The 15149-nt window shown below is 35.5% G+C and overlaps 1 protein-coding gene across 7 annotated transcripts in view; it reads right to left on the bottom strand.

Annotated features, from left to right (window-relative positions):
• The window catches only part of RBM25 (RNA binding motif protein 25), a 50056-nt gene that overhangs the window by 22484 nt on the left and 12423 nt on the right, over nucleotides 1–15149 (bottom strand). For all 7 annotated transcript variants that reach the window (XM_053673363.1, XM_053673365.1, XM_053673364.1 and 4 more), the window contains 4 exons: nucleotides 12901–12950; nucleotides 11094–11261; nucleotides 7352–7409; nucleotides 4287–4447 (listed from right to left, as the gene is read on the bottom strand). In XM_053673363.1, the coding sequence (XP_053529338.1) occupies nucleotides 4287–4447; nucleotides 7352–7409; nucleotides 11094–11261; nucleotides 12901–12950 (437 nt within the window). The remainder of the gene's footprint in view (nucleotides 1–4286; nucleotides 4448–7351; nucleotides 7410–11093; nucleotides 11262–12900; nucleotides 12951–15149) is intronic.

Here is a 15149-nt window from a genome sequence, read left to right as displayed (position 1 = left end):
TAAAACTAACCACTGTTAAGAGTTTCTTTCTCAAACCTGCCTCTTCAATCCAATCTTCTTGTTGCCAACCATTTCTACCTGGCATCTTAAATAAAGTCAAACAATTAAAATAATTTTTTAAAAATATTGTCACTATAATGCTGGTGATGTGTCCCTTTCTTACTTTAGATCAATAATCTACCACAGTTAAGGTCTTCATGCAGCTTTCACTAAAATCCCATCAGTGAGACTCTTCTTCTCCATAGGTTGAAATTAAAAGTGTACCCTCCAGTAAACCTGTCACTGAAACAGAAGGTTTTAGAACACACATAGCTATTTCACCTAACCCTCAGCTGCTGAGCCCTAAATTATTATGAAAATACACTTTATGAAAGACCATCCAAGTCTATCTTTCCCCTACATTCTAAATTCCTTTTGATGGCCCTGGCTGGTGTGGCTCAGTAGATTGAGCACCAGCCTGCAAATCAAAAGGTTGCCAGTTTGATTCTCAGTAAGGGCACATGCCTGGGTTGTGGGCCAGGTCCCCAGTAGGAGGTGCTCAACAGGCAACCACACACCAATGTTTCCTTCTTTCTCCCTCCCTTCCCCCTCTCTAAAAATAAATAGATAAAATATTTTTTTAAAAATGTACATTTTTAGAAGGAAAGCTAATCAGCCCAAATCTCTTAATTAATTGTAAATATAAAAAAACAAAAATAACCAGATATATCATGGAAAGAACATTTATTTTTGGTTTCAAACTGCTCTACCTCTGGGTCCTCAACCATAAACAATTTCCTGATTTCCAGTTTCTTCTTCCACTTCAGACACAAAAAGTGCATTCAGTTAATACTGAACAGCAGAAGATGAAGGGTTTAGCAGTAGAACAGAATCACAGAAATCCATTAAGTATCTGAGATATTTATGAGGCCCACTTAATTTGGCTCTTTTCAAAGGAAAATTTTAAAGCTTCAATAGTAGCTTTACTAGTTGGAGAACAACTCTTCTAGGCTCCTCTGGCATTCAAAATAAGAACTTCTTCGGGAACTGAAGCAAATGCACAGCTCTTTCTTTTGATGAAAAGTAGATTCAGCCAGACTAATCTGCAGGCAAAGATGTGAAGATATTCCTACCTATAGCATCTATCACCAACTAAAATGTAATGTTAAGTGGCTCCTTCCAGAGATTATCTGTACTTCCAGCACTTGTAAGAATCATTCTTGAATGTGTGGCTACAACCACCCGCTGTGACAAGCAGCTAGCTCTATCTACCTCTACCGCTAAACAGCCAGAAAGCAACAAGAGGTGGACTAGATCAGCATGGCTACCATAGATTAAATATTTTTACTAAAGGTCAACAAGTTGCTTCTACAAATTCTGAAAAATCTCAATGAAAACTTCCAATCAAGGTAATAGACAAAGCACATAATTCCTCTTAAAATTCTGGGTCAGGAAAAAGTATATCTCTCTAAACAAGCTTGTGCTTCTTTTTTGGTGAAAGAGAACTCTGTAACTGTTTTCTCTTCTGCTTAGAATGAGAAAAATGGCTGAATAAAGTAACATACAAGTTTCTTAATGTCTCATTTTTGGATCATCCATCTTAAGCCACTGCTCTCTAAATTTCTTCAACAAATCAACAATAAAGTAGGAAAGACAAATAACCTCTCATATTTTATGCTGAAAAATCATGACAAATCTGCATTCTGTACTTGACAATATAGTTATACTTGTCTAAGTTACTTTTTAAAGTTTATCTGATAGTCAGCTTTTTGAAAATGAAAACTTGAGGAAAATTGACATTGCAGAAAAATAATGCCGCATTTGTCTTGTGACTTCATGCACCTGGGTACCATACAACTGTACCCAGGAGTAATGTCTGTTAATTATTTTTACTTCATTTTATCTGAAATCATTGTTTCTTTTGGAGGTGGCTTCAATTCCATTCTTGAAGAAGAAACAGATTTAAATTGTGGTTCCACTTGCTAGAGGCACAAAATTGTGCATCTCCTTATTCATAGAAATATGGAGTGAAGGGCTTCATATTCAGAGCACATTATCTGAAAACACTACAAATTAAACCACTTCACAGGCTTATGAGTAAGCACAGCAAAACAATGAATCCCCGTGTAAAGAAATAAGTAAGTCAATTATCACAGCAAAGAAAATCTGAAAACTCTTATGGCATAGTTTGTTTTTGTTTTGTAAGATTTTAGTGATGTGACAGATAACACAGTTGATCTGAGATACAATTTACACTTCAGAGAAATTATATTTTATTATTCCCTTATAAAACTAGGTAAGAACAGTAAGATTATCAGGACAGCAATACAACTACAATTGTTACTCAATAAATATGCATTCCATTCTTGCTATGGGAAGACTTTTTCCTAGGTTCTGTGGAAGTATAAGATACAGGGACATACACTGTAAACTTCATGTCCTATTTCGCCATCAAAAAATGGGGGGAAGGATACGAGAATGAAAAGGATATAAAGGGCTGTGAGAAACAGATACAAACATTATATATATACTACAGCCCTGGCTGGTGTAGCTCAGTGGATTGAGCGCAGGCCTGTGAACCAGAGGATTGTGGTTTGATTCCCAGTCAGGGTACATGCCTGGGTTGCAGGCCACTTCCCAGCAGGGGACCCACGAGATGCAACCATACATTGATATTCTCCCCCTCTCTCCTTCCCTTCCCCTCTAAAGATAAATAAATCTTAAAAAAAAAAATTATAAACTAAAAAGTGGACTGCCATTAACAGCAGCAAAAACCTACTTGATATAAGAAGAGAGAATATGCCCTGGCTGGTGTGGCTCAGTGGAATGAGTGCCAGCCTGTGAACCAAAGGGTCGCCAGTTGGGGCACATGCCTGGGTTGCAGGCCAGGTCCCCAGTAGGGGGGTGAATGAGAGGCAACCACACACTGATGTTTCTCTCCCTCCCTTGCCTTCTCTATAAATAAAATCTTTTTAAAAAAGAATTTAATTCTGCCTGAGAGGAATCAAGGGATAAGACAAATGAAGGCTATATGAGTCAAGTAACATTTTAATTATACTAACTATATGAACAGAATTTCAACAGGGAGTATGGATGGGCAACAAGGACATGAGGTATCACAGAACACAAACCAAGTAGACTGAAGTAGGCCATGAATTCGATGTTAAGAAAACAGACTTTAAACTGTTCAGAAATTCAAAACCATTAAGGATGGATGAGCAGGGGATTGGCAAAATTATAGCTCCTTTTCTGAAATACTGTAACAGTCAGATGAGACAAAACTAAATGCAGAGAAACGAGTTAGAAGTAATACTTTAAAGTATTAAAGTCCAAGGAAAGAGAGGAAAAAGGCCATTTACAAAACAATAGTTAGAATTCAATCCTGTGTGTATGAAAGAACAAACACACCTACTCCTATCAAAACTACATTCATCCATACAGAAAACTGTCTGGAAGAATATGCAACAAAAATGTCTATAGTGGTTATTACTAATAGCGATGGGATTATGAGTAACACATAACTTCTCTTTTATGGCTTTATATTATGAGTTTTTTACAAAGTACATGTTTTTGTAAAGAAGGGAGGGGTGGAACCTAAAATTTTGAATGAAATAAAAAGGGGAATGAAATGAAAGGGGTGGAACCTTTTATTGTGAATGATAATGAAACTTGAGAGCAAAAGACTGTTTTGTTTTTATAGAGACAGAAAGACAATAATAAATCTATTTGGGATCCGTTCAGCCTGAGGTGCCAAAAGGAACTAGAAAGGGATAATGGAGAAATATAAACTAGGATTTTAGGTATTTTTTGCTTTGTTGAGAAGAAGTAATAATACATGCAACACAACATATAAAAACTCCTTTACTTCAGCTTTGCTTTGTACAGCCACCAATCTGAAGAACATAATGTTGATACTTTAAATATTTTAGAACCTGTGTACTTCTAAAGGACAGGGCAACTAATAAAAGTTGTGTAGATTGAAATATATTTCGTACTTACTTACAAAGCTGCCTTAATGAATTAGCTCTGTTTGGAATAGTCTGTACCAATGTTTTCTCTGGCAAGTTAACCTTGTCCAGCCTCCCTTACTACCTTCATCCCAACCTGGAACAAGCAAACCAACAGTCATCCACCCATGGTGGGTAGATAAAAGACTTAAAATAACCATAAACTCTAATAACACCCTTCTGCATGTTAGTCACAAGCATGATGATCTTGTAAAGCCCCATATTAGATTCATTTACAGTAAGCATTTACACTAAAAGAGCACATTTGGCCTAGAAAAGATAACATTATGGAAAACATACCCCATTAGAAGCTTTCTTCTTTGCTTTCCATTCGTCTAGTTGTGCCTTTGTCTTTGCATCGACTTTAACAAGCAGCTTCTTCTCTCCAATCTGCAGGTCATGCAGTAACCTGAGTGCCCGGAGGGTAGATTCAGGCTCCTTATACTCACAGAATCCAAAGGCTAGCAGTAAATGTAAAGAATTAGTAAAATGTCAATATATTGTGAAAGATGAAAAAAATTTATGGAAAAATTAAACTCAGCAGAGATGAAGGGTTGTAATACTAAGCAAGAATTATTCATGTTGCCACTCCTCCCTTTCCTTCAATTACCTTTGGAAGGGGTTTCACTTTTATACCCTCAACCAAAAGGGAGAAGGCAAAGAGGGGAAAGGAAAAAATTCTAATCAGGCAAACTGCTACATATTAGAAGTGCTGATAAAAAAGTTAGCAAAAATCAATAAAGTTCGTGATTGAGACTGTTAATTACTTCACGAATTCATTCCATCCAGACTTTCTAACAGCTACAAATAAGTGAGAACAGGCTGCTCCAATGTAAATAAAGCACTTTTCTGAGAAACTAAACTATAAAAGTAATGATCTCTTATCCTAGTTACTCATCTAATTTTTCTACATCTGTTTCATTTTAATAACTAGGGTAGTCTCACTATTATTACATGCCTTTATGTCAGAGATAGTAAAACAAAATTAAAAAGTAACATAAACACTAAAAGTTAAATTAAACAAATAAATCCAAATATGTACACAGTTAATGACATAACCACACAGAGAAAAACTATTGTAAGTGAATTTAAAACTGAACATTTGACCATACATTTCTAGTGTGACATATCCTAAGGACAAAAGGATCTGTCAATAAAAAAAGAAAATTTCAGTAATTGTATTTTTGATGACAGCATTGCTATTATTACCCTGAAATTACTGCGTGTGAAATGTGAAGTGAAGCAAGCCAGTAATTATTAAATAGTCTATTATCCCAGGTGTCCTCGAAACTCAGGATTATCAGTGTGGGAGAAAGAAAATACAGACATATGCCAGAAAAGGATAAATAAAAACCTCTTAGTCCAAAACTCGAATCAATGTGCACCTGAAGGACGTAAAAGCAAAGACCAAATCACTCTTACAGTGAGTACACTTAATTCCTAGACTGTGATGTTGAAAGCAGTTTCCCACTAAAAGGAACCAGAGCTCCTTAGAGAAATGGCTAATCTCAAATCCGAAGCAGAAAATCTACTAGAGTGAGCTCAGAACGTATTGTCATTCCAGATAACAAAGAAGCTATCAAAGGCAGGCCTGTATTGAAACCAATGGAAATCCAAAATTGCAGAAAAAACTAACTAATCAGAGATTAAGCTTCACCCACAATAATAATGGCAATTAATCCACGTTAAGTAAAATAGTAACAAATTTACTATGCTTCAATCCATAAATTCAAAATAGTTCTTTAAAAGGAAAGTCACTGCTAGAGGATGTTGAAGACACAAGCTTTTACAAAATAAAATGAAGAACCAAAGCATTTATCCTGGTCTTCAATACAAATTATACCCTTAAAGTAACCGAAGAGTAGATGAAGGGGAAATTTTATCCTTATAGAAGTATTCTACTAATAAGTGAAGATTTGTTCTTCAAATGAAGGAATGATAGAATTCTTCAAAACAGACTATTATATTTTGCAAACCCCAATCAATGAATCAACTTAAGCACTGACAATCAATAGCTGCTACCATAAAAAGATACCCCAACATGTCTCTTTATGAAAGATGACTTTTAGAGAATTCTTACAAATAAAAGCATCAAAAAAATAACACAAACTCAAGTCTGATCAAGTCTCAAGATACAACTACTAACCAGTTTACATAAAATACAGAGGATAAGATGCATGGCATATTATTCTACTGGAGCTTCAACCAGCAAATCCACACTAAAGAAACACTAGTGGGCAAATGACTCTGTTTCTTCAACAAATACTTCAAGGGAAAAGAGACAGTTAAAATATGTCATCCCCTCTGGCTGGTGTGGCTCAGTGGATTGAGTGCTGGCCCTCGAACCAAAGGCTGTCCAGTTCAATTCCCAGTCAGGGCACATGCCTGGGTTGCAGTCTAGGTAGGTCCCCAATAGGGAACTTGCAAGAGGCAAACACACAAAAAAAACACTGACATTCCATCTTAAAAAAAAAAAGTCATCAATTGTAATGTGTATACCTTATTACCCAGTTCCTAAATTAAACTATTAAAAAACTGGACATTTGAGGGAAATGGACATCTGAACATTGAATGGGTTTTGACTCAATGGTGGGTCTCTCAATACTGATTTAATGATATGAACAGAAATAGTTTTAAAAAAAAAGGAAAAAGAACTCAGGCACCGGGGGGAAATAAAAAGTTAATTCTTTTAGATCTTATATTTTAATGTTTCTTTTTTAAAAAGCCTTTATCTTTTAAAGACATGCACTGAAATATTTAGACAAAATAATCTAATGCATAAGTCTGCTTAAAAATAATAGTAAGGAGGAAATGGGTGGAGCACAGGTTAAACATGATTGCCCAAGAGTTAGTGATAAATGTTAAAACCAGATAATGAATACCTGAGAGTTGATCTTACTATTCTAATGTTATATATATGAATTTTTCCATAATAAAAGGTGTTTAAAGAAGCCTGTAAAACAGGTGTTTCTATCAACAAGCACGAAAAGAACAATATGCTTTCAAGACTACCAGGCCATCTTCATCATCTTTCTCCTACTTTCTTGGTAAATCCCAGTTGTCCCATATTGATCAATCACTCCTGCTCTGAGACAAAAAGAGCTTTGTAATCTTAGAAGAAACCAGCTGGTCTGCATGATATTTTTTCTTTCCTACCTCCTTCCTGTTATACTTTTCCACTTTCTAATCTCAATGCTCAGCAACATCTTCTCAATTGCCTTTAAATCCTATTCCAATAAGAAGACAAAAAACGCTAATAGAATATTCCCATGATTAAGAACAACGAGAATAAAACATGCTGCAAGTGATTTACATACACAGGTTAAAATGATCTCAATAAGTAAGGAAAGGAAAACTGTACCTACCTTGAAGTTTTCCAGATGCACCTTGTACTCTCTTCCAGCTTAAAACCAAGCCACATTTCTTAGAAAGGAAAAAAAATTTTGTCACTACTTAATGAAATAAACAATCTTATAATGCAAGTAAAAGCATAATTATATTCTCACTAGGGAAATAACTTAAAAAAGAAAAAAGACCATATTAGCAACTGTTTCTTAAAATTCAACTCCCACCAATCTATTACATGCAAGAAATACATATGGTATCAAAGCTGAATATGAATGAATTTTTCACATCTCCCTTCAGAGAAACAACTAAAATAAAAATCAAAGAATATAAAAGATACAAAACCTTAAGGTCTAATATAGCAGCAAACAGCAGCTAAATAGCTGAGGAAACAGCAGCAAAACTCAACAAAATTTTGAAAAACCAGAATGAATGGATAGTAACTCATTCAACAGAACGAAGAAACCTATAGATATATAGAGAGGGTAGCAGGAAAAGAAAGTAAAAGTATAAGGAAATGCTTGAACTCAGTCCTTTACCCAACACATAAAGGTGGACAATCATATATTCACTCACTGGGCATGAAACTGGAAGTTTTCTAGATAAACCCACCAGCCTTAAAGAAAAGACCTCCACAACCCTGGTCAGGTCCTTAGTTGTTTAGAGCATCGTCCCAATATGCCAAGGTTGCCAAGGCTCAATCCCCAGTCAGGGCACATACAAGAATCAACCAATGAATGCCCAAGTAAGTAGAACAACAAATCAATGTTTCTCTTGCTCTCTTGAATCAATAAATAAAATATATTTCAAAAAAAGAAAGAAAAAAGACATCCACACACCAATATTTAAAAGAATAGAGGGAGAAAAGAAGAGAAAAATTTAGAAATCCAAAAAAATAAAACACTAGGCTGTACATATAAATTAGGAACAGGTTTTTAAAAGGGATTTCTCAAACTGAAAAAAAATACATATATCCACAAAATACCTCTACACACATACACCATTATTCACAATCAAAAAGAAACAACCCAACTGTAAATCAACTGATGAATAAACAAAATGTGGTATAGTAGCTAAATGTAACATTATCAGACCCACAAGAGATTAAAATACAAATATGAACTCTAATACAGACAGATATACCTTGAAAACATTATGCTAACTGAAAGAAAAAAAAGGCCACATATTTATGATTCTGTTATATAAAATGCCCAGAATAGGCAAATCCATAGAGACAGAAAGTAGAATAGTGGTTTTAGGGACTGGGGTGAGGTGAGAATAGGAAATGACTATTAATGGTTACAGGGTTTCGACTTCGGATGATGAAAATGCTCTAGAGCCCTGGCTGGTCTGCTCAGAGGGACTCATCTGGTTTTGGAAAACCAAAAGGTCCAGGTCCCTCAGAGGGACTCATTTGGTTTTGGAAAACCAAAAGGTCCAGGTCCAATGCCCAGTGAGGACACACACCTGGGTTGTGAGTCAGGGCCCCAGTTTGGATGTGCATCCATGTTTGTCTCCCTCTCTTTTCTCCCTCCCTTCCCCTCTCTCTAAAAAGTAAAATCTTTCAAAAAAGAAAAAGTCCTGGCTGGTGTGGCTCAGTGGATTGAAAGCCAGCCTGAGAACCAAAGGGTAACTGGTTCAGTGCCTCCTGGGTCACATGTCTGGGCTGTGGGCCAGGTGCCAGTGTGCACATGGAAGGCAGCCACACACTGGTGTTTCTTTCCCCTATCTCCCTTCCCCTCTCTCTAAAAAGAAAAAAACAAAATCTTCTTTAAAAATGCTATTTAGTGGTGGTGGTGTTTATACCACTTTCTGAATATTCGAAAAACCACCGAATTATACATTATAAGGGTGAATTTTATGGTATATAAATTATATGTCAAAGAAGGTATTTTTTTTAATGTCTTCCCAATGTTCCTCTTTGGGAAAAACTGACATTATCTTGTAAAGCTGAAGAAGATAAGCATGCCCTACCTCAGAAACTCCACTTCCAAGAGGATATATAATAAAATATTTTTAGGTTCACCTATGAAGACCTAGTACCAGTAATAATATAGCAAAACATAAACAAAATGGAAACAATCTATGTAACCATGAACAAAAAACTGACAATTCATGGTATGTTTCTACAATGCAATACATAGTGAATAAAGCTACACGTTAGGTGAAAAAAGCAAACTGAAGAAATACTGAATTAAAACTTGTGAATTACAAATTTTAACCAATCTGTAAGTATGTAACTAAAGCAAAAATATACACAAAGATTACAAACTCTAAATTTAGGACACTGCGTTCTCTGGCAATTACCTTGTGAAAGAAAGAAATGGGAATTGGGGTTTTTGATTCTTCTAATGTTTTATTTGAAGGGGAAGTAGTATCACAATAGTGATAGTAGCATCACAAATCTGAAGCTAGTATAACAAAATATTGTGATCTGACAAAGCTCAGTTTTGTGGGTGTTTTATTTTCTAATCTTTGCACCCCTTAATGGGAACCTGGCCTGCAACCCAAGCATGCGCCCTGACTGGGAATCGAACCAACGACCCACTGTTTCACAGCTGTACTCAATCCCCTGAGCCACACTAGCCAGGGCTATTTTCTAATCATTTTTTGATGCAACAATCATACAATTTACAAAACAAATGGCAATCATGTACATTTTATAAGTATATAAAATAAAAAAAGGAAAGGGTTTAAAACTTCTCCAAGAAAAGGGGAGATTATTGAAGAAGTATGGACACTGTTTTCATTATAAAATCATTCAGCATTATTTTACTTAATGATGGGCATGTACCACCAGGACAAAAATTTTAAAACTAAGACAAAAAGAAAACCAATAATGACTTTGCCGAGTCAAAACAACTTTTTATGCTCAGAATAAAAACTTAAAAAAAAAGCAATCAGTCAATAAAGGTTGCTGAGAAAAAGAACTCAATCTTCAAATATAAACCCAGAGATCACTTATTAATGACAAAGTGAGAAGAGGTACCCTCCCAAAGCAGAGATCTGATCACCTTAACCAAGGAGTAACTAAGTATCACCAAAAATAATACCAAGAGACATTGTGTGCCTTTTGCTGTGTGGCAAAGAGAACAATATATTAGCCATGAAGTATTATTGCCAAGAGTACTTATTCTGAATATAACTATAAGCAATCATTCCAATTCAAACTGAGACAGATATGCTGTAAAAAAATGGACTGACTCGTCAAAAAACATCAGTGTCATAAAAGACAAAAAACAAATCAAGCAAACCAAAAAAAGGGGCAGGGAACTGTTCTTTATTAAACAAGCTGTCTAAAGAGGCGGGACAATCAAATGCAATGTGTAAGCCTTGACTGGATCACAGATCAAAACCAGAAATAGTCACTTTGGAAATTATTGATAAAATTCAATTTAAAAATTAAAAAAGAACCGTGTATAGTGGTTAACAATACTGTATCATCCTTAAATTTCCTACGTGTAATAATGATTTTGTGATCATTCATGTAGGAGAATGTCTTCAGTCTCAGGAGACACAAGTATTCAAAGGTGAAATGTCATGTCACTACTTACTCTCTGATTACTCAAAATGAGTATGCAGTGTATGTTTACAGAGTAAATGAGGCAAAATACGTTACAAGGGAGCTCAAGTTTTTTTGGTAGACTGAAAATTTGTAAAATAAAAAGGAGAAAACAATTATTCAGAGTACTCTTTCTACTTTTTCCCAAGTTTAAAATTAACAAAAATATTTTTAATGAAAAGTAAAACAGTTTAACTCACAGCAAGGAGCTGTCTTATGAGCATGTCTGAGGCTTTCTCAGAAATGTTGCCAACAAAAACTGTTGTAGTAGGACCACAATTTTCATCATTTTCTTTTGTCTTTAAGCCTGGATGATCCTTTCTGGCTCCCAAATGCTTTCCAACCATGGACACTGTGGGTACTAAGACCTAGAAGGAAGAAAGGCAATAAAATTTGATCTGGCAATTAAACTCCTATCACATTTAATGTAACACAAGGCAAAAAAAAAAAATCAATAAAAATTAATGAAAGCAGGGTAGGGCAAAAGCAGGTTCACAGTTGTTCATATGAACAATGATACTATAATTAATAAATAATAATACAAGAATAAACTGTTTCTCATACAATTGTAAATCTACTTTTCCTCCACCCTGTATACAGCACTATATTATTAAAAGGTCTACATACTTAATCTAAAGCTCCTAAAGCACACAGCACTTGTCATTAATGCAAACATTTATGACAAGTCCTACTGTTGGATTACTTTCTTTTAAAAACTTGGAAAAGCAAAAATAACTTCAACAGAAACTTTAAGAGAATTTTTTATTGTTTAAGACATCATAAATGATTTAAAATTATCAAATATATCCAGAAGTTTCTTCACAACTGTACTGTGTACTAGTACAACAACAAATTTCAATTATCCCTGCTCATCCTGTTGCAGAATATTCAAATACTCCCATAGCAGTCGCTCACACTTAAAATTTACCCTTTATAACTTTCAGCTTCCCAGAGAAAGGAATAGTCTTACTTATCATTGCATATGGAATTGAATTTAGCAAAACACCCACAACAGGCACTGAATAAATAGTGGTGAACTGGGGGAGCTGCTTCAAACCCCAAATGCTGTTTTCCTAGGAAGATATTCAAGAGACTAAGCGTACCTGGCATATGGAAGTTTTCCAAAAATTGAGTGTTCAATGCCAGAAAAGCTGGACTCCACCCCCTCCCCGCCCCCGCCTACAGAACCATTAACTTCTTAGTGGTCTGCCTCACAGCAGATTCTTGTCTACTTACTTCCCATCTTCCTTCTGATGTGAATGACACCATTCCCCTCCCTTTTCAAAAGCCACAGGTATAAAAACAGTTCAAGATAATGAGATTTACCCTCTCTCATAGAGGAATCCCAAATGAAGCCTAATATTCTACCAATGAACTAAAAGAAATACCTTGTTAAGTAACAGTTGAGAAGGTTATTTACTCATGTGTTATAGTATATTAACATTCTTAACTAAGATCCTTCAAGTGTACAGAAGCTACTTCCCCAAGAGAAAGGCTTCAATAAAACTATGACATCATGCTAAAGAGGAAAAAATAACTTGGGAAAGGCTAAAAATTAGGCAGGTGGGAGGAAAGAATAAAAATAGATTCAACAAAAATTTCATTTCCAAGTCTGTACTTCTGCTAGGATCATTCTTACTTTTTTTTTTAAATTAAAAAAGATCAGATATGTCTCATCATTCTCTTATCTCTCAATCAAGACAAAAGATGAGGAAATAATTAAAAAAGCCAATGTCCTAAATCTGAACTAGTAAATAAATGAATCTAAAAAATAAGAGCAAAACCATAAAACTATTTATTTAGAGAGTATATTTTAAAGACAACTGCATATATGCACAGCTGAGTGAAAATGGTACTTAATCAAGAGAATGATAGAAACAGATGCTCACACCCTTCCTAGTATCCTTTTAAACAAATTAAAAATAATTTAAGGTTATCAAGTTTTTTAGCTTTAAAAGTACTATCACCACTCTTATCTCCTAATTCCTCCTTAACATTAATACTTACAGTTGGAGCAGGAGCCATAATACTCATTGGTACAGGGATCATCGGGGTTCCTAAGGAAGGAGCATAATGAGTTGTATGTAAACACACACATTATCTATGGCTGTATTCTCTACCAACTGCATGCCATACGTACAAGTACTCTCGGTCATGGTTAATTGTAGGTGGAAAAATGTAGGACTAATGAGATACTGATGAATGCCTTCTTTTCCAAAGCAATGTGGCATCAGGTCAATCGATATAAACTTACACACACAAAAAAAACAATTCTAAAAGCAAAAAGGCTAACACAACATGCTTTTGCCTTAAGGAGGATAAAACTCTAGACATTGATCATGTTCACGGGGTTCAGTACATCCTCAAAATCAGCAACTCTCACAAACACAAATTTACTTATGGGTTAACAAATATTAATGAAAAATTCTTTGAAAGTTTCTTAACTATCAAGTGAGAAATTAATCTGAAAACCTAGGAAGAATGTTATTCCTGGTTCTTTAATAAAAACAGAAAACATGCAAAAGATAAAATCAGTAATCTCAGTCACCATCAAACAGAAAAATCTCGTAAGCCGCTGCTCTGAGGGTTTAAGAGCTGTCAATGGGCTATCTACTACTGACAACTGAATTTTTGTTTTCAACTGCATTGCTTATTCATCAATAGCCACTGCATTCAGAGTCCTTGTGCAGATAATAAAGAAATCTTACCTTTGAGAACCAAGAAAAAGGTTGCAATGAGGGCAGAATGTGTCTATTTTGCCAATGTAAGTTTTAAAATGCTTCTAAATATAGCACAAGAAGTTCTGAAATTGCTCCTCAGTTCAAATTTAGCATCAACTTAAGATAATTATCCACCTAAGACTGGTAACAAATTCTTAAACATCTAACATTACCCATTTATTTTCCAATATAACTTACTCAAAGAAACTTCAAGGTTTTCTAAAAGATAAAAATCAAGATTGTGCCCTTGCTGGTGTGGCTCACTGGACTGAGCGCCAGCCTGCAAAACCAAAGGTCATGCATTCAATTCCCAGTCATGGCACACGCCTGGGCTGCAGGCCAATGCATTATGAATTTTTTTTCCTCTTTCTCCCTCCCTTCCCCTCTCTCTAAAAATAAGTAAAATGTTTTTTAAAAATCAAGATAGCTATTAGACTACATAAGATTGCAAAAAAAAAAAAAAACAGGAAAAAAAACCCCCGTAAGCTTCAGAAATTAACAGGTACAATTCTTAGTTCTATCACTTTAGATATATAACCCTGGGCAAGGTCCTTAACCCTCAGCTTCAGATTCCTCAGTTCTAGTGAGGTAATTATTTCCTCAGAGTGTCTGAGAAATTATATGAGATCGTTTGTGGGGCACTTAAATACAGTAGATGCTCAAAATTACTATTAATCAATTCATATCTAAATTTTTCACTTTTTTAAATTTTTTAAGATTTTTATTTTTTATTTATCTTTAGAGGGGAAGGGAAGGAGAGAGGGAGAGAAACATCAATGTATGGTTGCCTTTTGTGCATCCCCTGCTGGGAACTGACCTGCAGGGAACCGGCCTGCAACCCAGGCATGTGCCCTGACTAGGGATTGAACTGCAATCGTGTGGTTCCCTGACTAGGGATTGAACTGCAATCGTGTGGTTCGCAGGCCCGCGCTCAATCCACTGAGCTACACCAGCCAGGGCTAAATTTTTCACTTTTAACTTTGAAAAACATCAAGCAAGTCCTGGCTAGTGTAGCTCAGTGGATTGTGCGTGAGCCTGCAAACCAAAGAATTGTGGTTAAATTCCCAGTCAGGGCACATGCCTGGGTTGCAGGCCAGTTCCCAGCAGGGGACACACAAGAGGCAACAATACACTGATATTTCTATCCCTCTCGTCTTCCCTTCCCCTCCCCTCTAAAGATAAATAAAATCTTAAAGAACAAAACAAAACACACCAGACACACCGTTGCTTACTACTGCAATCTATATGGCGCCCTTGACCATTCAGAAAAGACAAACTGAAAAAAATGTTTCCTTTTTCAAGTTATTAAAAGTTTAATTGTACATTTCTTACCTCAAGATACATTGTAGAAATTGCATTAAAAATTATACTGCTACCATTATAAAAATCTACACATGCTAGAGTGAAAAAAGGCAAAGTGCACAAAATGTGAACAGAGTAACACTAGTCCGGTGTCTAAAAAAAGAGAAATGGGATGGAGTAAATACACTGGGATATGCAGAGCATATCTCTAGAGAGCTACACTCTAGAAGTTCA

Source organism: Artibeus jamaicensis, unplaced genomic scaffold (assembly GCF_021234435.1).
Source record: "Artibeus jamaicensis isolate MK-2021 breed Jamaican fruit bat unplaced genomic scaffold, CSHL_Jam_final contig_851, whole genome shotgun sequence".
Lineage (NCBI taxonomy): Eukaryota > Metazoa > Chordata > Mammalia > Chiroptera > Phyllostomidae > Artibeus > Artibeus jamaicensis.
Note: the sequence above shows the minus strand (reverse complement) of the source record. Positions and strands in the feature narration are given on the sequence as shown.